The sequence below is a fragment of the Venturia canescens genome, chromosome 4 (genome assembly GCF_019457755.1).
Source record: "Venturia canescens isolate UGA chromosome 4, ASM1945775v1, whole genome shotgun sequence".
NCBI classification, from domain to species: Eukaryota; Metazoa; Arthropoda; class Insecta; order Hymenoptera; family Ichneumonidae; genus Venturia; species Venturia canescens.
In genome coordinates, this window is record NC_057424.1 from 6,665,463 (window position 1) to 6,688,553 (window position 23,091).

The 23,091-nt window shown below is 36.6% G+C and overlaps 4 protein-coding genes and 1 long non-coding RNA gene across 10 annotated transcripts in view; 2 read left to right on the forward strand and 3 right to left on the reverse strand.

Moving 5' to 3' along the window:
* The window catches only part of LOC122409032 (glutamate receptor 1-like), a 23,760-nt gene extending 18,768 nt beyond the window's left edge, over positions 1-4,992 (reverse strand). For 2 of the 3 annotated variants that reach the window (XM_043416236.1, XM_043416235.1), the window contains exon 1: positions 3,437-4,061. In XM_043416236.1, the coding sequence (XP_043272171.1) occupies positions 3,437-3,614 (178 nt within the window). In that variant the 5' untranslated portion in view covers positions 3,615-4,061. Of the gene's footprint in view, positions 1-3,436; positions 4,062-4,168 lie in introns of those variants that run through there. The other variant, XM_043416237.1, reaches the window with a different exon arrangement.
* On the forward strand, positions 3,152-11,022 carry LOC122409037 (acyl-CoA Delta-9 desaturase-like). Its single transcript, XM_043416249.1, has 6 exons — positions 3,152-3,311; positions 5,002-5,323; positions 5,514-5,644; positions 5,738-5,943; positions 8,960-9,145; positions 9,619-11,022. The coding sequence occupies exons 2-6, from the start codon at positions 5,029-5,031 to the stop codon at positions 9,878-9,880; spliced, it is 1,080 nt and encodes a 359-aa protein (XP_043272184.1). The 5' UTR covers positions 3,152-3,311; positions 5,002-5,028; the 3' UTR covers positions 9,881-11,022.
* On the reverse strand, positions 5,656-8,988 carry LOC122409042 (uncharacterized). The gene is made up of 2 exons (XR_006260591.1): positions 8,087-8,988; positions 5,656-5,981 (listed from the first exon to the last, which is right to left on the reverse strand). It is a non-coding gene; the product is annotated as an uncharacterized lncRNA (long non-coding RNA).
* Positions 11,023-14,080: 3,058 nt separating the features above from the next.
* On the forward strand, positions 14,081-16,831 carry Rrp42 (exosome complex component Rrp42). Its single transcript, XM_043416250.1, has 6 exons — positions 14,081-14,320; positions 14,706-14,902; positions 15,162-15,327; positions 15,877-16,071; positions 16,413-16,568; positions 16,672-16,831. Exons 1-6 carry the CDS (start codon positions 14,264-14,266, stop codon positions 16,774-16,776), a joined length of 876 nt encoding a protein of 291 aa, XP_043272185.1. The 5' UTR covers positions 14,081-14,263; the 3' UTR covers positions 16,777-16,831.
* On the reverse strand, positions 16,777-23,000 carry Tti1 (Telo2 interacting protein 1). 4 transcript variants are annotated; one of them, XM_043416232.1, is made up of 16 exons: positions 22,982-23,000; positions 22,364-22,485; positions 21,989-22,198; positions 21,773-21,909; positions 21,150-21,327; positions 20,909-21,086; positions 20,459-20,784; positions 20,120-20,331; positions 19,854-20,036; positions 19,568-19,780; positions 18,921-19,160; positions 18,195-18,734; positions 17,814-18,114; positions 17,458-17,686; positions 17,077-17,211; positions 16,777-16,953 (listed from the first exon to the last, which is right to left on the reverse strand). In XM_043416232.1, the coding sequence occupies exons 3-16, from the start codon at positions 22,180-22,182 to the stop codon at positions 16,870-16,872; spliced, it is 3,150 nt and encodes a 1,049-aa protein (XP_043272167.1). In that variant the 5' UTR covers positions 22,183-22,198; positions 22,364-22,485; positions 22,982-23,000; the 3' UTR covers positions 16,777-16,869. The 4 variants fall into 4 exon arrangements, with proteins under 4 accessions (XP_043272167.1, XP_043272166.1, XP_043272169.1 ...); XM_043416231.1 differs by lacking the exon at positions 22,982-23,000 and adding an exon at positions 22,581-22,872; XM_043416234.1 differs by lacking the exon at positions 22,982-23,000 and having other exon boundaries at positions 22,347-22,873.
* Positions 23,001-23,091: the final 91 nt, after the last annotated feature.

The window sequence follows — 23,091 nt, forward strand, 5'->3', positions numbered from 1 at the left end:
CGAAAATCCTTCAATTTTTAATATTTCTGTACGATTTTAGTTCTGGCGATAGCCTGAATCGTGAGGACACCAAATTAACCCGAGATATCAGAGCTAAAAAATTCTATCATAGAGTTGAAATGTCAGCAAAAAAACTCTTCAAATTTCAAAAGTCTATGTTTTTTTCCTCGCCCCAAATAACATCGCGAAAAAAACGCAAAAAAATGGGACTGCCAGATTCACCTCCATTTTTCAATTTTTTATTATACAATTATCAATAAGGCTTCCTTCTCTGCATTGTTAAATCTATACATTCTCTCAACGCTCTCGGTATTCAGAGAAAATTGCTTTCCAGTCGAACCGATGCTTGTCTTTTCCATCGTGATCCATCCTCAGAAGAGTTCAGTTCCAATCAATCGTTATATTTTCTCAAGGTCCTCCGTGTACGGTTACGCGATTTAACTGACGTTTAAATAAATTTATTTTTTCTACAAACGACAACCAATTCGCACTGTAATTTTTAAGGAAGACCACGCGAATCTAATGGAAATCGAAAATTCCAACTTTGAGAGTTGAAATTTGGAAATATGCTATAGAAATCAAGGCAGCGTGCATCTGATCCCAGAATTATTATAGCCGACGATTTGGTTTTAATGAAATAGGAACCTCCCAACTTTAGAGCCAAAACGAGAATAAGAATCATGCTTTTAGATATCAATGATGTTTTGAGAAAGCCTTGTTACCAGTGAAAATCACTTGGGAATGGAAAAAGAAAAACACTTATTTGAGGTTAACGAGTAATAACGACAAACAGTGGAAGATTTGACAACACGCATGGGCCAGCTGGTTTAAAATATAAATCTGCATGCGCATATAAATAAAAGATGACTGTTGTGACATTTTGCTTGACGACTTAACTACGAAAGTATTTTAATCGCTGTCATTATATTAAAAATGAATCAATATCAACAAACAAGTTACGCATCATTTGAATAATTGTGCGAGAATAAATTTTAATAGTTTCTTTGATGACGAAAAGAGCAAAAAAGTTCAGTTGCTTTTTCGAATCACAAGTAACGCATGATCTTCCCTAACGTTGCTTTTAGCCCCATTCGGCAAATTGTTTTCTACTATAGGACACTTTGGAAATTCAATAATCATGTCCAGTGTTGGTATTTTCGTAATAGCAAAAAAATAACATTACTATTCATACATTTGTCGTTGATTATAAAATGAAGCTCTATGAAACGATAAAATACGCATAAATCGAGCCTATCTCGGTCAAATTCCAAGGGAATCCATCCGTCGTACTATAGTAACACGGTGGAAGCTTCTCCAGCGGGGTCAATAAATAGAGCTCAAGATTACGAATGTTCTGTTGACTCGTGAACTCTCTTGACTTTTCGATGATATTGAAAAAAGTTTCTCCGATTATTCGAGATGAGCCTATGAACCTTGTTCCAGCAGTGAAAAAAAGCCTCGATCGGAGAATGACTGATCGGCGAATATGAAAAATACGATTCGGTCAAAAAATGGTCGGTCACCGATCGGTCGAATCGAACGCTCGACGGAAATGCACTCTTTCGGTAAATGCATCATCAGGCACCTGAAAAGACCTGAAAGTGTCCTGCTGATCGCGCAACTCTCGTGCTTGATTTTTCGCTTATTCCGCACCTTCGTCGCGCTCACACATTCTCAAATTATTGAGAACCCAAACATATTTATAAATATGTAGATCAGAATGTGGGTCAAGAAGCCAGGCGTCGGAGGCCCCCTAAAAGAGCGGGGCTTCGTTCACAGATAAATCGATTAATAGATTTATGCAAATTTTCATTTTTCTGCGATCCGCAGAATCTTGGAGCGGGCATTGCAAGATTCGCTGCGTCGAATTCGACTCTTTTCTCTCTCAAACTCTGTGCAAATCCAAGGAAAGGCGAGAACGAGGATTTATTTGAAAAAATTGTTCGGTTGAGTTTACACGGTTTTCTCAAATCTGCGAACGAAGACGAAAGGAAGCTAGCGAAACCTGAGCGCGAGCTCATCTCGAACTTTCTTGACCCCGTCGACTCATTTTGAGCACACGAATTGGAGAATTCATCGATTCCTATTGAGAGGTCATGCCAGTTCGTTAGATCGCGCGAAAACGGATACCAGGATCATGAAAAACGTCAAAATGAAGAATAATGTTTATTCGAAAATCGTGTCAATTTAAAATCTCATTAAACACTGAATTCACCGGATGGAACTTCAGGTTCTTCACTCGATCAGAATTGACAGTCAGTCGCAAACGTGTCAGTGGCTTCTACGCATCTAAGGACCACACCTGTCGTTCTCGAGAGGCTCCCTCAACCGAGTTCCTACAGTACTCTATCGATCTATTTCTTCTCTCTTTTTCACGAATCATGCGAACGCGTAAAAGGCTTTGAAATATTGGGGAGAGGCCGAGGGTCGTAGAACGTTGTCCAAGGTCTCCCATCACCGGTGATAATTGAGTCTATCGGCGTGATTTTTTCTCCGTCGTCCGAGAGACGAACCTTGTTCGATATATGACTTAAAGTGAACCTTTAATCTCACCATTCCAGGCAGTTTTGGGCCCTGACGAAAAGCCCCAAAATTCATCTTCCGGGGTGTGCAGGGACAAATTAATTTTGGACGGGAAAAATCTTGGTTATCGAAAACCTCGCGTTGTTCGTGTGTGTTAACCAGAATTCTAAAGTTTCGAAGCGAAGAAACTCGATTGGATTCTACAACGCGAGAGATCGTCGTCGTTTCGTCAGTCCCATCTGCGATTCGTAGCTGCTGCGAATCCCGATTATTTAATCCGTCGTCGTGAGCCGCGCGGTGGAAAAAAATCTCTAAAAATGTACGATTTTTGGCAACGAGTATAAGAAATTATGCTAAAGTTACAAGAGGATTTGAGAGCCTGACGGCCCCCACAAGTTTGACGGGTATTCAAAAAATCAGTCTTATTCTCACTGATGAGGCACATGTGTGTACGTGCGTACGAGCCAGTGGACATGTAAGCTAAATGAGGTGTACACATATGTTACAGCAGGTCCGATCGGCGATCGGTTCTGCGATTTTGTTGAGGCCCGTTGGAGGGGATTTGCCCGGGAGCTCAAAGTCACGTGGTCAGACTGTACGAAGTCTATAAGAATTCGGGAGAGGAGCGAAGTGTTCGAGTTTCATTGAAAATTTAGAACCGGTGTGATGCCAATTAAAAAACTCTTTGATCACAAAGGACTTACGCGTGTGACAGTGTATTGTGCTTTCGTGGTTCTGTGTGGAAAGACTCAATATATTTAACTCTTCTTGCGATTGCCATATACTCGGTAACTATCACACAAATATTTTCTTCATTATTATTATTATTATTATCATAATTATTATTAACGTTGTTGTTATTTCCTGTCTCCGGGGAGGGAGCTTATTTCGGAATATTTATTTATTTACTTACTCGAAGAGCCGAGCTCAGCAAAAAGCACTATTTGTTCCCACGACCTCCACGTTGCGTATTCCAGGATCAGTTGCAACGACAGGTACGAAGGTGTCGAGCAAGTACAGTTGCCCCGATTAATCGTTAAGAGAAACAATAGTAGGAGCATCGTGCGGCGACTCATTCCTGAAATCGTCATTTTTTCGATTTACCGGTGTTCGAACGATTGCTAAAGACAGTCGTTCGAGTAAAATTCGATCACGAAATATCTCATTCGTCGAGCGATTTGCGTAAGCGATTTGCCCAATTCGTTATGATTTTTCACCTCCTCGGCATATTAAAATCGAGTTGAATAAGAACGATGCGAAATACGGGGGAGCCGTGGAAAACGGATCGGTCGCGACGGCGCTCCGTCGTGTGATTTGCCTGCGTCTTTACCGGGCCCGCGAGAATGAATCACGAATTTGATTTTCTCGTCGGATTCTTAATCCATTGAGCGGGCATCCCAGGTATTCGCGACTCCAAAACTCTTTCGTTCGGAAATAACGATCGCACGAATAGCACGTGAGACGACTCCGGAAGGACGAGCGCAAAAAGTCTCTCTCAGAGGCTTAATACGAGCTGATCTCGTAGCTTTGAAGATCACTTGATTTAGCGGTGAATCGACAACTTAATCGGTTTTAAAGTCCGCAGTTCCCGTTCAATGATCCGGATAACAAACGACCCGAAAAACTCTCCGAGTTCGATGCTCACCTGCGGACCAACGAGACTCGAAATAGTTCTAAAAGTTGCTTCGACGAGCTCCTTATTCTCACGGCCCCCTCGAATTATTGAGCTCTCCGATGCTCCAGCAAAGCTCCCGAAGCTCGCGTGTCGTTTGATAAATGTCAGCCGCTGCATCGCCCACAAATAATAAAAACTCCGCTCCCGCGAGCTCCAAATACCACGAACTTAACGACGACCATTTTATCAGAGCGATAGAAATCGCGTTCGACGATTGTTGTTTGTTTTTTTTTTTTTTTTGTTTTTTCTCTCTCATCGCTTATCAGACAATCGATAAGAATATACTGTGAGAATCGAGCAATTAGCAATTACACAATTTATACAACTATCGAGACGTAAAAAAGTACGACGAGACTTCCAGCAGTGGCTCTTCGTACTTGTTTATTCCATTAGATCTATTAACCTTAGCGAGAATGATAATGAAAACTCGGGCTACGAGTCACGGATCATTGTGTTCCCCTGAATAATTGATTGATAACAGAAGCGAATATTGTAGCGACGTAATGACTGCTGGGACGACCCAGAGGTGATCTATTACGAAAACAATGGGCAATTAGCATAAACGAAGTAGGAAAAATGCGGGACGATCAATTGCTCGAGTTCTATAACACGAAAAACAAAGAGTTAGAACTTAGCAGCGAGTTAAAGAACTTGGTTTATTTATTTAATTTTTTTTTCTTTTTGTCTTTTTTTCTTTTTTCATTCAACCTGATAGACTCTCATGAATTGTTACGAAGATTCATAACGAATGCGGATCCCTGTAATAACGAGGCACAATAGTTTTTTATTTCCTCTTATTTCAGCTAATATTTGAAATTTGAGACGGTAACATGCCACCAAATGTTCCCGACTCTTCGACCCAATGTCCGGGCTCCATGCCCAACAAAATTCAAGAAAGGATCGAAGCACATCACCACCAAAATGGGAATATCGCAACCCTTAAAGACTTCGGAGTAGGAAACGGAGAGCTGAAAAAGAAACTAAAGAACACACCCGAAGAATGGTTTGGCTTCCAGTCGAAACTCCTGTGGTCGAATATCATCGCTCTTACTCTTCTGCACATCGGAGCTGTATGGACGATTCTGACGTTTCCGTATTGGCAACACAAATTTCTCACGGCTTGGGGTAAGTTTGATTCGATGAAGATCCATGAAGAAAATAAAAATGTAAATAAAACTGCGAACCGAGCTGAGCCAACGATCGATCGATCCAATTGTAGTCGTGGACCTTTGTTCGTTCCTTTTTTTTGACGAATTTACCAAAAGCTTTTACAAATAATTAGTCTAATAATGGTGACGTTTGTGTGAAATTCAAGTGCTACTCGTGGCAATACCGGCTGGAATTGGCGTTACCGGTGGAGCACATCGTCACTGGACACACAGAACTTACAAGGCGAACACACCATTGAAGATAATATTAGCTACGTTTTATCTATTATCAGGAATGGTAAGAAAATGAACAATAAAAAACGAGGTATATTTTCACTGAGAAATTTCAAAGCCAATTGAATACATTCTCAACACATAATAATTATCACAGAATACGATTTTCGATTGGGTCAGAGATCACAGAGTGCATCACAAATTTTCGGAAACGGATGCCGATCCTCACAACACTAATCGTGGCTTTTTCTTTAGTCACGTGGGTTGGTTGATGATGAAGAAACACCCAGAAGTCATAAAGCGAGGAAACCAAGTTGACATGTCCGATATCCTCGAGGATCCGGTTGTACAATTTGTTGACTCGTAAGTTACATCGTTCAATTAAGCTCATCCAGTAGGACCTGAAATAATGAAATATTTACAGAACGAACTTTATATGAGAGTTTTTGACGGTAGATAAAAAGGGAGTGGGGTGGTCACCATTTGGGTCACTTGTGAATTTCTCAAGTCCCCTCATAGAAACATAATCAAGGTGTATAAAAAAATGGAGTATGTCAAGTTTTAAACAGCGCCCCTCGGGGCTTGGGTTTTCGAGGCGAAAACACATGTGTTTTGTCTTATCTCATTATTTCTTCTACGCTTGATATTGGTGAGAGGAGTCCGAAACTCGGTACGCATACTTTGTGTGCATTTCGATTTTTCCAGCAACAGTTATTATAATTAAATAAATAAGTACGAGGATGACTTATTTATTTTCGATTTTTCAAGTTTTTCTCGTCAACCATTGTCTTTCGCTATTGCAATCAAATTTTCGACTGTATCTGTAGAAAGCAGGACCTGAAAAGTTCAATTTTTGTAAAAACCTTAAAAATTCCTTGGAACTAAATTTGAATTAAAGGTTCAAACGAAAAGATCATTTTAGAAAAACAAAATAACTTGTTTACTGTAAAAACCTCAAATAGTACGAAAAATGAACTATAAAATACCGTTCGCCAATATATTTTCACGTTAGTCTATGACGGACGCTATCCTCGAGTCGTAGAACAAATTGAAAAAATAAATAAATAAATTTCAGAGCTCGTATTTTTTCGGAAAATGATTTTTTTGTAATACATTTTTGTAAGCCATCGTTGATCGCTCTGCTATGAGGATTGCTTCGCTGATTACATCAGCGCTTGTAGCGCGTATCGGGAGGAATGTGGGAGTCTGAACAAAGGAGAGAATGTTTCCAGTAAGCGTTCTGTCGAACGCTTACGTGAAAACATATTTTTAAATGGTATTTCACAGTCAAGTTTGGTGATTTTTCATAATTCAATGTAAAAAAATTGAAGCACACGTAATTTTTTCGTCTTTGAAATTAGAATCTCTTTAAATTCAATGATTTATTTTATTTATTTAAAATTCTTTTTGTTCCAACTTTCAATTCGAATTTAGTCCCAAGGAATTTCCACGGCTTTTCCGACAATTGAGCTTTTAGTAAGAGACAGTGATTATAACGAGAAAAACTTGAAAAGTCGAAAATAAGGTTATCTGTTTAGCACTAGTAATTATGGTAAGCGTTACTGAAAAAAATCCAAGAAAAATCGATTTTTCATTCCTCATAATATACACAAAATATGTACTGAGTTTTAGATTTTTCTCAGCAATGTATTTTTGTATTAAAAATTCAAAGCCCTCCGGGGCACAGTTCAAAGATTTCCGGGTACCTTAAAACTGTGCGCACTTCATTTTTAATACACCTTGATCGTGTTTTTACGAGGGGACTTGAGAAATTCACATGCGAGCCAAATTACGAGCAGCCTACTAAGGAGAGCCAGTAATCGACGAAATGCAAAAAAATCCAATTAAATTTCTCTGTTTTCGTTTAGTGGAGATGAATATTTACAAAAACGTTCGAAACCGTTTTCGATGTGTGCGCTCTGAAAAGGTGTCAGCACTTAAGGGCTGTGGACGACTTTTCCGAAATATATTCCCCTCCCCGTTGATCGAATCAAAAAATATCTTTCACAGGAGTTCTAGAGGACTCGATTCTCTATGAATTTTGTTCTCCGAGTATTCGTGATCAGTCAAAAAATAGACGAGCTTAAGAATGCCGAATCAGCAAATCCCCGAGTTCCTTAAAAAAGTCCTCATTGGGACTCTGAGTTGAGAAAAATGAGAGGCAATCGAGTCCCAATCAGAATTTTTTTCCACTTGCTTGGAACAAAATTGACGTAACGAAGGGTGAAATGACGAAAAAATTCTTATTTAGAACTCATGAGGTCACAACCGGTCCCCACTGAGCGAGGGAAAAAGTTCCATTCAGGGCTTGATTCGGGTCTGTTATTTTCGGTAACCCGAGTCACAACTGAAACTCACTCAGACTCGCCGGTACGTCAGCCAGAGCAACGATTTCACCAGTAAAATAAAAATTTTACCGAAGAAAGCCTGAATTATGTTGTGTCCCGATAATAACTTGTAAAAAAAAAAATGATGAAAAACTCTCAGACTAATTATAAATACGTACCTCAATGGTAAAATTGAAGTATAATTGAAAAACTTGGAAAGCCTGAAAAGTTCTTCGTACACTTGGCGACGAGCTGCTGCCGAGCCTCTTGAGCATTCCTGCAAAAAACAACTGTGTGAAAATGATATTGAATATGAAAGCACGATTGTTTCCAAGGAAAATTTTATTCGTCCAGAAAAGTTAACCTGGTGCAGTCTACCTCGAATATTTTTTGACTTATCATAGCAGGAGGGAAAAATAAAATTTATGAAGAGAATTGAGTGGTTCCCAAAGCCTTGACATGAACCATTATTCAATTGGATCAAGGGGCGACTGGTTTTTCACGAATTCTCTTCATTGCACCTTTTCCATCGATTTTTTTACGTCGCACTCGTCAAAAAATCTTCCGAATAAAGGTTATTGTTGCTAATATTTTATTCTCAAAAACTAGAAAATAGAGTTTCTACGACGGACAACAATCGAGATATCGAAACTTATCCCCATTTTCAAGTTCGTTTCGAACGCGATGAAATTTGTTGGAACGTTTTTCTCAAAATCGAAAGAAAAATTGCAAAAAATTTCGTCGGCACGGACGGCTAAATTATAACCGACCGTCAGCTGATTAGCATCGACGAAAACACAGAAAAACTGGCTTCCGCTCGCAGCGATGCTGGTGCTAAGGAATTTTCGAGTCACTTCAGCATAAAAAACATTTTTTTGTTTATGAAAAGATCGTCAGGTTCCGATGTTCGTCTCCGCTAACTTTTTTCATAGAAAAGAGGTTAAAAAAGGCGAAATCAATTGAGACAAGAAAGGCTTCATGAAGATATTTATTTTCTTACGTATTAGAATTTAATAATTTTTCGTAAAAATAACGTCATTCGTAAATTTTAGGCACTTCACGATACTGAAGATGGTAATTTGCTTCATCTTACCGACGGTAATTCCAATTTACTTCTGGAATCAGGACGTCTGGTTGACTCTTTCATCTCAATGGTTGATACGTTACCCTTTTACTTTGAACGCAACTTGGTCAGTAAACAGTTTTGCTCATTTCTACGGATCGCGAGAATACGACAAGTGAGTATTTCCAGTGATTTTTATTTGATGTGCTATTAACGCGCCAGATGGCGCAGCATCGGTCTAACGATGTTTTCAAAATCGTGACAACGCACGCTTTGCCTTGGCCGGTTGAATGTTTTTTTCTTTTCCAATACTCGGCGTCCAGAAGCTGCTGCGCTCTAGATACTAATTGTATCGGTGAAAGTAAATGTAATTCGAAGTACACAATGATGCTTGGGCCACATACGTGTGCCCCGGCGTCGCTGTAACTTCAATCTGAACAGCCTCCTATACTGTCTGTAGAACTCGAAGTGTGGTTATGAAAGCGATGCTCGCGAAATGAATTTTTTGTTGAGTAACGATGCTATTTCTTTGGCATAAATTCGGATGAATGCGCGGCTTTGCATAAATTCATAGTATCCACATGTGTCGACGTTCCATTTTATTTCACTATTTTCTTAATTTTTAATTCGTATACGTACGTCATTCAGATTGATTCGTCCGGCTCAAAACCGCTGGGTTTCTTTCTGCGCTCTGGGCGAAGGATGGCACAATTATCATCACGCGTTTCCTTGGGATTACAAAGCAGCGGAGCTCGGTTACAGATTCAATTTGACGACGAAGTTTATCGATGCGTTCGCGAAAATAGGCTGGGCGACCGATCTCAAAACAGCACCCGATCCACTGATTGAAAAAGTAGTACAAAACCGAGGCGACGGTACGCATCCGAGGTTGGCCAAGGCTGTAAAATAACAGAATACGCAATATTTTTCCTTGCGAGTGAATGCTGTGATTTTTACAAAAGGACAGGTATTATATATGTGTCTTGAAAAAAAAACTGAGAAAATTCCTGTTAGCCTCCAATACGTGTATATAGATATATAAGTCAATTTTCATATATATATGCCTAAAATTTTATAATAGGACGACTACTTTCTCGGTAGCGTGTTTAGAATTAGGCAATTTCGTCTGTTAATTTATGCCATCGAGTGTTGGTAAAGCAGAACATCGCGACAGCTCGAAAGAAATATTTCGCAAATGCCTGTTCCTTCACAGTGTTTTTTTTTTTTGAATATTTAATTATCATTGTGACATTGAACCACTTTCATATTGAAAAAAAAAAATCAACTTTTCCTTTTCTGTATTGCCCAATTTCCCAAATTGTCCCTCATAGTCATAGCTAAATAAACTCATAGTAGGGAGCCCCCACTCCGTGGCGCGATTGTGCTGACGCGGTTTGTGCATACACTTGTCCGATCGACACACAACCATGTGGATTCGCTCGATGGAATAACAGCCAAGTTTGTCTCTTCTTCTTTTCATTCGATCGAATTGTCTCATCATATCTATAATTCCTTTGAAGCAATGGTTTTTCAAAACGAGATGTTAATTCTGTGTTTTTATTCCACGTACCTACCAATCCTCCATACAAATAAATTAGCGGGAGATATAGAACGTACGAAAAACGTATCTCTCATTGCGTACGCGTCTGTTTTTTATGGTTAGGTACAACGGTAAGGGTAAGACGTTTGATGGGAAACAAAATTCAGACTCGCGCGAATAACTTCCACATCGAATTCATACAAACGATCAATTTATCGAGAAAGACTCTGTTGTTTTATTCATTTTCAATATTTGTTTTTCCAACAATTTGCCCGTGCGAACGGTTGTGTTGTGGTCATATTTTAGAATGTACATAACACCATGAAATTTTTGCATTAAAATGTAGCTCGATCTAAAGTGTTTTTCACTCATTCGCATGACGCGTCGTCCTCCGAACGAATGTGTGTACATATATATATCTGGTTACAGGTTATATATTTTTTGTAATGTTCTATGAGAACGTTCGATCGTATTAAAATAGCTGAATAATAAATTATTGTATGTACCATAAACTTCCCAATTTTTTACACTTTTTCTTTCACAGCTCGTATGTTTTGATTAATCTTTCAAGTGTTAACATAGTCGCCACGGATGAGTTGTTGCCGCATTTGCGCTTATCTAATGGTACATGGTACTCTGTATTTAATAATATCTGTGTGTGTTCCGTTTTTTGTCCAAATATAGCGCGATCTCCTTAACGCAAGCTCAGGCGATCATCAAAATATCAATGAAAATAACTCGGACGGGAATCTCAATGACAAATAAAAACAATTGTTTACACAACTCCAACCAATGGAGTTAATTATTATTAGACCAAAATAGTAAGGTATTTTTCCACGATCCTTTCGACAATGGTGACTAATCGAAGGAGAAATAAATAAATGATAATATGTGCTAATTCTTCATCATTTCTGTGGGAATAGCAATAAAAAAATTTTTCTAATTTTATTCTCCGATTACTTCAATCGGAGTGTAAGAAAAACGAAAATCGAGCGTCAATTTAAGTTCGAATGCTATAGGCTGTTCAATCGGGATAAACGCTTCCTGTTCCGGTTTTGTGTCGCCATCTTGTTGTTTCACGAAACATTACATTTATATATACGTGATGTGTGGTGCTGATGATGCTGATTCGTGTGTAGATGATTTTCACGCCACTGACAATCAAAAATAAATAATTTTGTTTAGTTTATACGGGATTCGATTAAGTTTTAATATTTACGGCGGTGAGAGTGAGAAGCATTTTTCATCTCGCATTCAATATTGACGGGTGGCTACTTTTGCAAAATTCTGTATGCGGAAGCGAAAAATATACACACGTGATGACAATATATTCGCGTACGTGATGATTTATGCCGTGATGTGAATCATTCGACGTATATTTTGCTTAATTTTTTGTTTTTATTTTTCCTCTTTGAATTGTGAAGAACTGCGTAAATGATATGACAGACTGAGAAATTCTGGAAAGGTACATACTTCACACAACTTTGATCAAATTTTCGAAGAGCTTTCAAAATGACGTTATATCTGTTTCGTAGTGATACGTGACGAAACGTCATATTCGTATCCATATTTTGTTCATCAATATTTACAATCGTAATTATAAAAATATCATTACATTTATTTTGATTGTCAAACATGTTTGCTTTGTCCATGTTACAACCTATTTCGAGAATCCTTTTTTACCAGATTAAAAAATATCAGTACTTAACCCTCAAATCATTTGGCTTGCAAACATTTTGAGGTTATCTCTCGTAATGTTTGATAAGGCAAGTACGTTTTTTTCGGATTTCTAGAAATCATCTGACCAAATTTACATTCTGGAATTTCTAAAATTTAAGAAATATAACTCAATAAACTATGCAAAAATCAGTATTGAAAAAGATTTGTTAATATACCGACGTTCAATTCAATTTCTCGAATCCAGAAGAACAAAATTTGCAAAAAATAGTGGAATAGTTCATTTTAATTTTTCTCTTGCAAGTTAATAATGAAATTAAATCCATTTTCTACAGATAATGCAGTCAACATTTTTTGTCTGATTGATGGAAAAGCAAGAATTATTAAAATTCATAGCGAAGAGGTATAAAAAAGGACGTCGAGATGTATTGTCTGCAGTGGTTGATACCTGTCTTGTTGATACCAAAGCCAATGAATCCAGCGCTGTTACAGACGCACGTTATGTTCATGGTGTTGTATCTGATCGGTTTCTTTCTGGAGCACAAGCCATGCACCATTTGCAGTATGGTTTTCCTTGCTGCCGTTTTCCTAATATGTTACAGCGGTGTTGGTAACTGCCTATTTTGGAACAACAGCTGTGACGCCACCAAATATGACATCGATTGACGCACTTTTGTTCTTCCGCCGTTATTCGTTTATATACAATTTAACACGTTCTACAATAATCCCTTTGTTAAACAAGTAAACAGACGTGTTGAAAAAATTTCAAAGCACCGGAAAGCTTTGAATTTTGATAAAAATATACACGAAATTAAAATCCAGCGAATGCAAAGAGAAGCAGATTTATTGTAAGTGTTAAAATTGTCTAGAGTTGGGTGTTATTCAGGTATGAATGATGAGAACCACAAAGAGAATAACAAACTTCTTGTCAGTTTGAGTTGGTACAGTTGGAAAAATATAAAGTTGCACTTCGCGTCGTTACGAATGCAGCGAATATCCTGTGATTCACTCTTGGAATTCCTCCATGTTCAAAGTTGTGTACACGTGTTTCGCAGATTAGTTCTATTCTAGACAACCAAATAACACGAACTCAAGGAAATTTCATAGCCCTAATGTTCACAATCCGTTGGGGGTGAGGGAAAAATTCCTTGATTTTCGACTATCGCAGCATCACTGGTTGATATTTGTAGAAAGGTATATTCTGCAATTAACTTGTAGCATTCTATGATAAGATAATACCGATTGTACATATGAATAGAAACATACATATAATATACATGAATTGGACGAATTTTCTCCACAGCTAATAATATCATGCTTTCATATAAATCTCCATGGTATCCACAATTTTATTGATCAGTGAGTGAAAAATCAGTTTGATACTTACAGCGCTCCTTTGAATATTTTCTCTCTTTCATCGGGATGTAACAATTGTTTTCCTTCACAGTTCTTTCGAGTGCAAATTTACTTGCCATATTGATAAGCAAAAATAATAGAATTGGTGAGATCCATTGGCCGGATAATTTCGTAGCGGCTTGTACGATTTCAAGACGCGCAGGATATCGAAATTCCGAACTTGTTCTCTAATTATTATGTTATTTAAACGTAAAGCATTATATTTAATAAGAAACTTGTTATGGATGGAAACTCTTGGATGCATCTTGTAAAAAGATAATTTAGTGATCATGAGTTACATTAATTTAGGGTAATTTATATATATTCGGGCATATATTAGTCTGCGAGTAAAATATTTTTATAAATAAATTGGAAGTTTTTGAAGAAAAGTAAAGCGAAATGTTCATTTCTCGTGTTCACCTTCCCACGTTTTTTTTGCAGAGGAAAAGCAAGCAGCGACCTTATAGTGGACAATTTCGTAACTTCGAAAAATTTGAGAATTGAGAGATTTTTCAGGTTAAGTTATAGACACGCTTATACAGATATGAGACGAATAAGAACAATTTGTAGGTTAGCCTAATTCAAATTCGCCGCAACCGTGCCCCACCTTCGAATCTTTATTTACTATTTATTTTTTTATGAAAACTAAATTTCTTGGTAAAGAAATAAGCATCGATTATCATGGCTGCTATTCCTCTCAGTTTGGCCGAAAAAACTTTCATTCTTCACGGGGTTGACGTAAGTTTTCAAAATTAATCACGTGTTTACGCATGCAAAGACTTCTAATAATTGACGTTTCGTTTTTCAAACACAAAAATTATCACATAAACTGTTCCTTGACAACCACCTTTCAAATTTTACTTCTTAAGGAATCAAAACAATGGAAAAAAGAATCGAGAATACAAATTGGGTAGAAAAAATTCTCAGTACTTGTAACAAAAAAAAAACTTGAAACAAAATGACAATCGAAATTAGCTAAAACTATTACTTGTTACATTGAAAATTCATATAAGGGTACTAAATTAAAAAAAAAAATGATATAAAAATCATCATCAAAATGGAAAATTTTTGCTAAATGATACATCAAAACAATCAAAATATAATAAAATATATAACTTAACAGGCAGATTTTCGGACCGATGGAAGAAACAGATGTGAATACCGTTGGATTGAAATTGAGACAAAGATGATGCCTCATACAAATGGTTCAGCCCGATTAAAAGTAGGGAATACAGACGTCCTTGTTGGCGTTAAGGTTGAAATTGATTCGCCATACCCTGAAAGACCGTTTGAAGGAAAAATTGAATTTTTTGTGGACTGGTAATTATGTTTCAAAACATTGCACGCAAAGGAATCTCTTGCCAATGCAAGAGTATTATTCCTTCAAATGCAAACCGACCTCACTTTTTACCCAAAATCAAATATCTTCTTTGTATTTGAGTGAGAACTGTGGCTTTGATTGTCAAGACTGAGAAAACAGTTTTCAAACAACTAATTTTCAAAATTTGATGGGAATTTCTATGTTTACCTTTTAAATCAACTTTCTATCTAAAATCGACTGAGTTCTATTTTTTTATAGTTCTGCCAATGCTGCACCAGAATTCGAAGGAAAAGGAGGTGATGATTTGGGCACTGAAATCAGCAGTATTTTGGCTACTGCTTATCAGTCTTCCAATGCCATAAATCTTAAAAAATTGTCCATTCTACCTCACCAAAAATGTTGGAAAGTATACGTTGATATACTGGTAAGTTATGTATTCATAGAAACAAAAATCCCAAACTATCTTCCCTCTACAGTAGATGAGTTTGTTTTTATTTTGAACACAATAAGTTTGCAATATTTGAAAGTTCTCATTTACGACGTCAAGCATGATTTTAAGGAAGTTCAAGCGTATCTTATGGAAGAATTATTTTCCAACTTTGCACAATCAAAACTTTTAAACAGAAAGCTTAAAACAGTATTAAACTTCTGGCGGAATATGCCGATGATTCACCATCTCGAAATTAAGATATTTGTTGTTGAAGTTCGCAATTTTTTTAAAGCTTCCATAAGAGCTCATGTTCAATTTGTCATTTTTCAATAATGAATATCTCGATTGCCAGGCGGTGAAACCTCTCCAAATTTTTCATACATATTTAAGCGCTGCTCAACAAGATTCACGCAAATTTTCAATTCTTTAACTTGGAATAATAAAATCTAATGTATTTTTCGTATGATATCCTATATATATATATCGCTTGAATATCCTTAAAACAAAAATTCAGTGGTTTTCAAATGATCCATTTAATTACAGATTCTTCAGTGCGGTGGTAATCTCTTTGATGCTGTTGGAGCAGCTGTAAAAGCTGCGTTATTCAGTACCGAAATACCAAAAGTTATAGGAGCAACCCTGGATGGTGGACAACCGGACATACAATTGTCAGATGATCCATTTGATTGCACTAGATTAGACACAGAAAACTATCCGGTACTTGTCTCTCTGTGTAAAGTAAGTTAACATTTTAATTTTTTTAATATAGGTGTATTTTGCTTTAAAATGATCCATTCTACAAGTGAGATTTAAACATTACGATTATTTAAGTATTTTTCAACTCTTTCCAACTTTCAAGCACTGAAAACTAATACTTGGGAAAAAACTGTACAACTTTTTCATGTAATTGCCGGCACACAACAAAATTGTTGGTTATCAATAAGAGTAAATAAAATTTTTTAAAAACATGGTTGTTATCGAAAATATTCCGTCTTCGAATTCGGTCTCGAACTTCGCTTAAAATGTTGAAAATTAAATTAGGAATCGAATTTAGAGCAAAGAAATTTTTTTGTTTCCAGATCGGTGAAAAGTGCGTTGTAGATCCGACCTCGGAAGAAGAAATGTGTGCGTCAGCCACAATTGTGATGTCAGTTACTCCAAAAGGACGAATAACCTCGACAGTTAAAACTGGATACGGTAGTTTACAGGCCTCAACTTTACTAAAAGCACTTGAGGTAAGTTCAGAATACTTTTTCGTGTCACATTTGCTCTTCGCCATCGACCGAAATCGAGCGAAATAATTGATGTACACTTTCGTAATCATATTATTCTTTTTAGATGGGGACGAACGTAGGCATAAAATTAAATCAAGCGATAGCAGACGCTTTGAGAAGAGAAGAGGAGCTGGGACCAAAGAGACCAATTTGTGGTTTTCTTCAATAATTCAGTTTTCATATACATTTTTAATAAAAATAAAAAGAACTGAGCACTCTCGCAACAGATTTTTTTTCACTCACATATTTGTAGGTATATTATTTACAAGTCAACAGTGGTTTCTTCGATCCAAGCTAGTATTGCTTCAACGTTTTTTTGATAATCACTTTGGCCGGATATTAACGTCTGTGGATCGGATAACGAAATCGATTAGATGCTTTCAATTATTAATTGAAAAATCAATAACTCGACTATGAATCAAGTATATAAAAAAATCAAATGATAATCACGATTAATTCAACAACGAACCTTCAAGCCTACTGTCGTTAGATTATGGTCCTTTGGAATACGCCCTACGTGACGATTCCATATTCCAAGACATTTTACCCAAACAACATCGACGTTGCAATCAGCCACTTCCTTGTATAACTGCACGCAACATTCCTGAAATATTGTATCGGTTTCAATGAGGTAATACTTTTAAAAACGATTCAAATTATCATACTGCTCTTTGAGGTTTGTTCGCGAAGATTCCAGAGATTTTAATAAATATTCGTATATATCTAAACGAGGGAAATCGTTATTAAATTTTCAAGCTCCAAAATAGAAATTGCTATTGATTTCTCTATGCGTGCAGAACAAAAAGTGTATTCCAGTTCTGTTAAAAAAAAACTTGAAATCTTTTTCTACCTGAAGAGTCGGATGCTGATAAGAGCTGAGATACGGTTGGGTGATCTCGAGCATTTGCCACAACTCGCGTTCTTGAAGTCGCAGATTTTTAGCCACAATGCCAGCCTGAGAGAGGAGGATTCTTTGCAGTTTATACATTTGTGTAAATTTGTAAGCATTCTTCGAATCTTTCTTGTAACTCTCCTTGGCTGATTTCGTTAAAAATGTCGCGAGGGAAGGCAGAACTTGCCTAGCAAAAAGAAAAAATGTCGTTAGAAAAATATTCGAATTTGTGTTAGATATTAATAGTTCGTTAAATAAGTTAATAATTTATCGAAAAAAATCAAGCCACACTTTCCGTCGAAGGGCTAACTCACTTGAGAGTTCGAGACCTGATAAAATCTTGAGAAACATGAGCCAGTGTGTACAAAAGTTGCCATGCTCTATTGATCACGAGCACGTTAGGATCGTTAAATCTGTCGACCAGCGGATGCCACATTTGATGCACTAAAGGCAGTAATTGTTCGCTCCATTTCGCCAGAATAAATAGTCCTTCTTCCAATATTTGCATCGCTAGTAAACTCTTTGCTATATCTTTCGATGGCAAAAAATTTAAGCAACATTTCATAACGTCTTCCGTCATTTTGACATGAGGTGGGGGTTTAACCTTTTCGTTTTCTACAAAACCGGAAGAAAGATAAAAGTTAAAAATAGCAAAAAAATGTATTTTCTGATTTAGTTGACTTTTTGTTCGGTACCTTCTTGATTATTGTAAGCAGAAAATTGTTCAGCAGTTCCATCGATCATTTCTTTCTCAATATCTTCAGGACTAGTAACAACTTCTTCTTCAATGTTTTTCGCAGCTTGTTTTGCTTCGTAATATTCGACGAGAGATTCGATTACCACTTCTGCCTTAGTGAGTTTTTTCTCCTTCTTTTCTTCGCTCACACTCTCTCGATAGTTGGTTAATTTCCTTACGCAGATAGTAAATATGTATAGTGCTTTAAGCAAAGATTGAACATTTCTGCCGTGATTGTTTGTGGACAATTGGTCAAGAGCATCTTCGACAACTCCTTGGAGACAGGGCAATACGTCTGCTGTGCTGTATTTCATGACAACGGAGAAGACATCGAGTACACCAGGATTTCTTTCGACTCGTCGCATTTTCATTGTCACGTGAAAAGATACGTAATCGACATTATTTTCAAGAAGTTCAGCAACGCTCTTGTGGTTTTGTGAATGGGCTATTTTTTCGAGACTCTTTAAACCGGCCCGACTGATTAAGCTGTTCCCACTGCCTGGAAATCAATTGTAATTCTATTTGAATAATATTTTTTCAAACTTTATTCTAATTATTTTCTATGTGCGTTGTACTCAATGCATGTTTCAATTTCCATCAAGAGGGGTACTAAAAATTCAGCGTTTTCTTATAAATTTATCGAGTTTATATTGTGTAGAAAAATAGAAAAAAAAAAACAATTTACCTGCTCGTTCAATAACGAGGTACAGAGTTTTGAGGAGGTATTTTTCATACTCGTTTTTAATGGTACTTGCAATGTTCCCGAGTCCTTCGACCATAAAGCAACAATTCACGATGTTACTTTGAGCCTCGCCCAAGGTGATATCTTCGCTCACTTCTATTGGCAAATACCAATTCTCCGAATCGGTGTAATTCTCGATAATTTGTTCGTGAACGATCAACACTGACGGATCACTGATTGGAGCTGTTTAAATTGACGAATTGAAATATTTCCTTGCAAATTTATATACTTCATTCGATAATAATAAAATATCTTAGGCGAAAGCGTGAAGAATGTCAACTCAAATACAGCACCTCTGATGAGGTATCGAGTATATCGATACTCCTAGACCCTAACAGTTCTTTCTCCTGAACGGAAATTATACACGGGGTTCGAAAACTAGCCCAATATTTTCTCAAGTATAAAAATTTTCCTCTATGCGATAGCGATAAAAACTGTAGAAACTGCGAAGAGTTCTACGAGTATACAAAAAGCCATTATTTTTACAGAAAATTCGGTTCGTTTTCGACTCCGTTGTAGGGATCTAGGATCAAAGGTTACTATAGTTAATAATTGGGGAGATAAGCCTAGGATTTTTAGTGACTGATTACCAGTTGATATAGAATTCAATATCAGTGTCAATTCTTTTCGGTATTGAGGCATTTCGGAGCTGAGATCGAAAATGCTGTCAACTAAAAGTGAAAGGTCGCCCAATTCTCCAAGAAGCTTGCAAATAAAAAGGAACTTTTCTTCGGTTAATTTATCTCTGATGAATTTAAAGCTTTTCCATAGGTCTAAAGTATTGTATGTTCCATCCTCGATATCTGTGAAAGAAAAATTCTCCATTAGTTGTTTGGCTCTACTGTTGATTCAAAAAAGACTTAACAATTTGAAAACCTTTCGCTTGAATTTCTTCCAAAACTGATACATGGCTGCAGTCGAGTTCAGCAACATAAACGAGAGCGAGTAAAAGTCTTCGTAAATGTGACACCGAAGCCATGACGTGAGGAAGTCTCTGTTCTCCAAGCAGTTTTATGTAACCAGCTAATTGATTCAAATAAGCCAACTGAATTGAGTCGTCTGTGGGAAAAAAAATATTTATGTGTACACCACTGTTCCAGAGAGTTTAACAGTTTAATAAATTCGTCGATAGCTCATATTACCAGATCGTCTTATCAAACGGGGAAGTTTTGTAAGTAGTTTATAAAAATTTTCCTCAAGCAATTCCACGATCGGTCTCATGCCGTGATTATTCGTAAACTTTTCGTTCATTTCGTTCAAGGCAGCTCGCGAAGAATTTCGGATATCTTCGACGTTGTCTTCGGAAAGCGAAATCAAAATTTCAACGAGTTCCATGAAGTTGTGAGTCATGTTTCTTGAAAAATAATTTTATTTTAATAACAGTATTGTGATAAATTGCGTGTAATTGTTTTCTTTTTTATCGTCATTTTGGTATAAAACCAATTGTAACTTATTTCTCGATTATTAATTTAAATAAGCACCTCGAACATCGAGTAAGTAAAAGCTTCACTGCGAGTGACAATTCTTTTCTAACTTGCGGATAGGGATGTCTCACAAGATTGACGAGTGATCGCATCAATCCATTCAGTTTAACCGATGCAGCGTCGAGCCATTCCTGACTTCGTATTGTGGTTTCCAAATGTTTTTTCATTCCCTTATCTCCCTCCAGTTTTAGACAATTTCCTAACGGATCAAAGGGTTTTTCTATATTTTGTTTCTTAATGACGCTTTCGATCGTGAGACTTTCATTTCCAGGTTGATCTTCCATTATGAGAGCAACTATTCTTCCGAATGCCCGAATCGCTGTCTTAGAATTCAATTGCAAATTTTTGTCATAGTTAAACACCAAAAATTGATTGACCAAATATATTAGATTTATTAATTTGGAGATTGAAATTACCATCTTTATCTTGATTCAGTAACTATATTACCATTGTAATTCTGTGATTTTGGAGATCATTCCCTAAAGCCACTTGGTGAAGACCGTGAGCAATCCCAGGCAAAAAAAACATCACTGTGGAGGCGACTTGTGCTCTGTGAACTATGTCATTTGTATCAACTTCATCATGAACTTGAAACAGAGTCATCAGTGTTTCTATTGCTGCCAATCTGCACAGAAATAAAAATTATTTTTATTTGTGCCTCCTGATGCTGGTGTCGGTTAATCATCACCTGAGAGAATTGAGTTTTTCAGTTTTTGCGACACTCAGACACGTGTAAACACCCTGACTGAGTTTGGCAGCATTTTTTCGTACATAAAGACATTCTATAATGTCCATGGACGTGCGCTTGATCAAATCATTGAGGCATTTCACTGTACTTTCTTTCAGTTCTTCATGCGACGGAACCACTGCAAGTTCCCAATAAAACTTTGATTAAAAATCAGCATCTTTCACTTAGATAATCAGCATTTACAAAAGAAAAATGTAATAATATTGTAAATATTGATCAATATTTGAACTCAGAGTGTTCGTGGTTGAAATCATACATTTTGATAACATTAAAATTCTTTTGTTTATGACGAATCGAGTGCTTTTTGAAATTTTTCATCCTACAGTTTTTTTTAGAGTCATGCAGCATTTTTTTTAAATCAACAAATGCTGTGACATATTAAATGTTCGTCCCACCCAATTCAATGGTGAGCCATTTTGTTCAAGTCCACAAGTTACCTAAATGAATGACTACTTAACAGGTATTCGATGAAATAATATCCAAAAGATGAACAACTGAGTTCACTCAATATTTGTTAAATATTGAATAAATATATCGAATCAATTTTAAAAAATGTTCTTTACACATGTTTTCCGCAGCTGGATCATAAATCTGAACAAGCAGGCCTGTGTACAACTTTATGAAATTGTTCATGTTCAATATTCTTGCTTTAGAAAGTACTGATCTGAGAAGCTCTACAATATGTTGCCGCACTTCTTTACTGCAAAAAGAAAAATATGTTCATTTTCATATAGACTATGAATTTTACAATTACTGGTATTCAAAGATACATGTGTTACCTGATTTTGTCATTATGAAGGTGTATTTCAACTGGAATCAAAATGTATTCTAAAAAATGTTGAATTTCGGCATTAGAATGCTGTTGAATAGTTTGGGAGAAAATTCTTGCTATCTGAACATCGGGCTTTCTTTTCACAAGTTCCCATTGTGATTTCAAAGCAACAAAAACTCCTGGAATATCCATTGCTCCCATTTTTAGAAGTCATCTACTGAAATGTCGTTTTTGAAATTCAACTTTCATAGGTTATGTTTCGCAATAATAATTCTCGATAATTATAATGCCAGTAATTATTACTTTTATAATGTCAGTAATAATTTTTCCAGTTGAAAATTGCAAAACCAATGCCATGTTTTTACCTGGATATTGTATTTACCTGGACAATCCAATTGTTTTCACAAGTTTGTTTTTCATGTACTGAAATTCGCACCTTTTCGGGACACTATACTTTTCGATGTGTTTTACAGTACCGACATTTCGTGATGCATCACCTGATTACTTAAATATTAGGAAAAATACGCACATTAAAGTACAAAAGAAAAAATTCATATTTTGGGGTTCACATTATTAAGAAACACGTCAACTTTGTGTACAGTTTCATTGGAACACAGCTGGGCGAAGACAGGAATTGTTGATCAAAATAGATTGGATTAACTGAGACACCTGAAAATTCCTATTTTTTCCATTTGTATATAAAATATTGTGGTAATAAATAAATAAGCCCGCTCCTCGATTTGTATATTTATACGAAAATGATCTGAACAATATCAACGATTTGAATGAAATAAAAGGACCAGTGGAATCGATGTAATTCGTCATCTGTTGGGACCTTTTGGAACTTCGTGTAAAATTATTCAGACGTAAACAATGCGCAATTTGTACAAAATGTGGATTGTTTCTTTGAAAAATCAAATCAATCACCAAATAAAAAATTACTGAAAAGTAAAATTGATAGATCCCTTGTCAGGAACTAATGACTAGCTCAATCCCTTACCGAGATTCAACAAAAGAAAATGGTTTTCACTCGATTTATCCATTGATGGTATGTGATTCTCGTAGCTGTCGCGCATGTGTCAGAAATTTTGTGTAGGTCAAGTGTATATA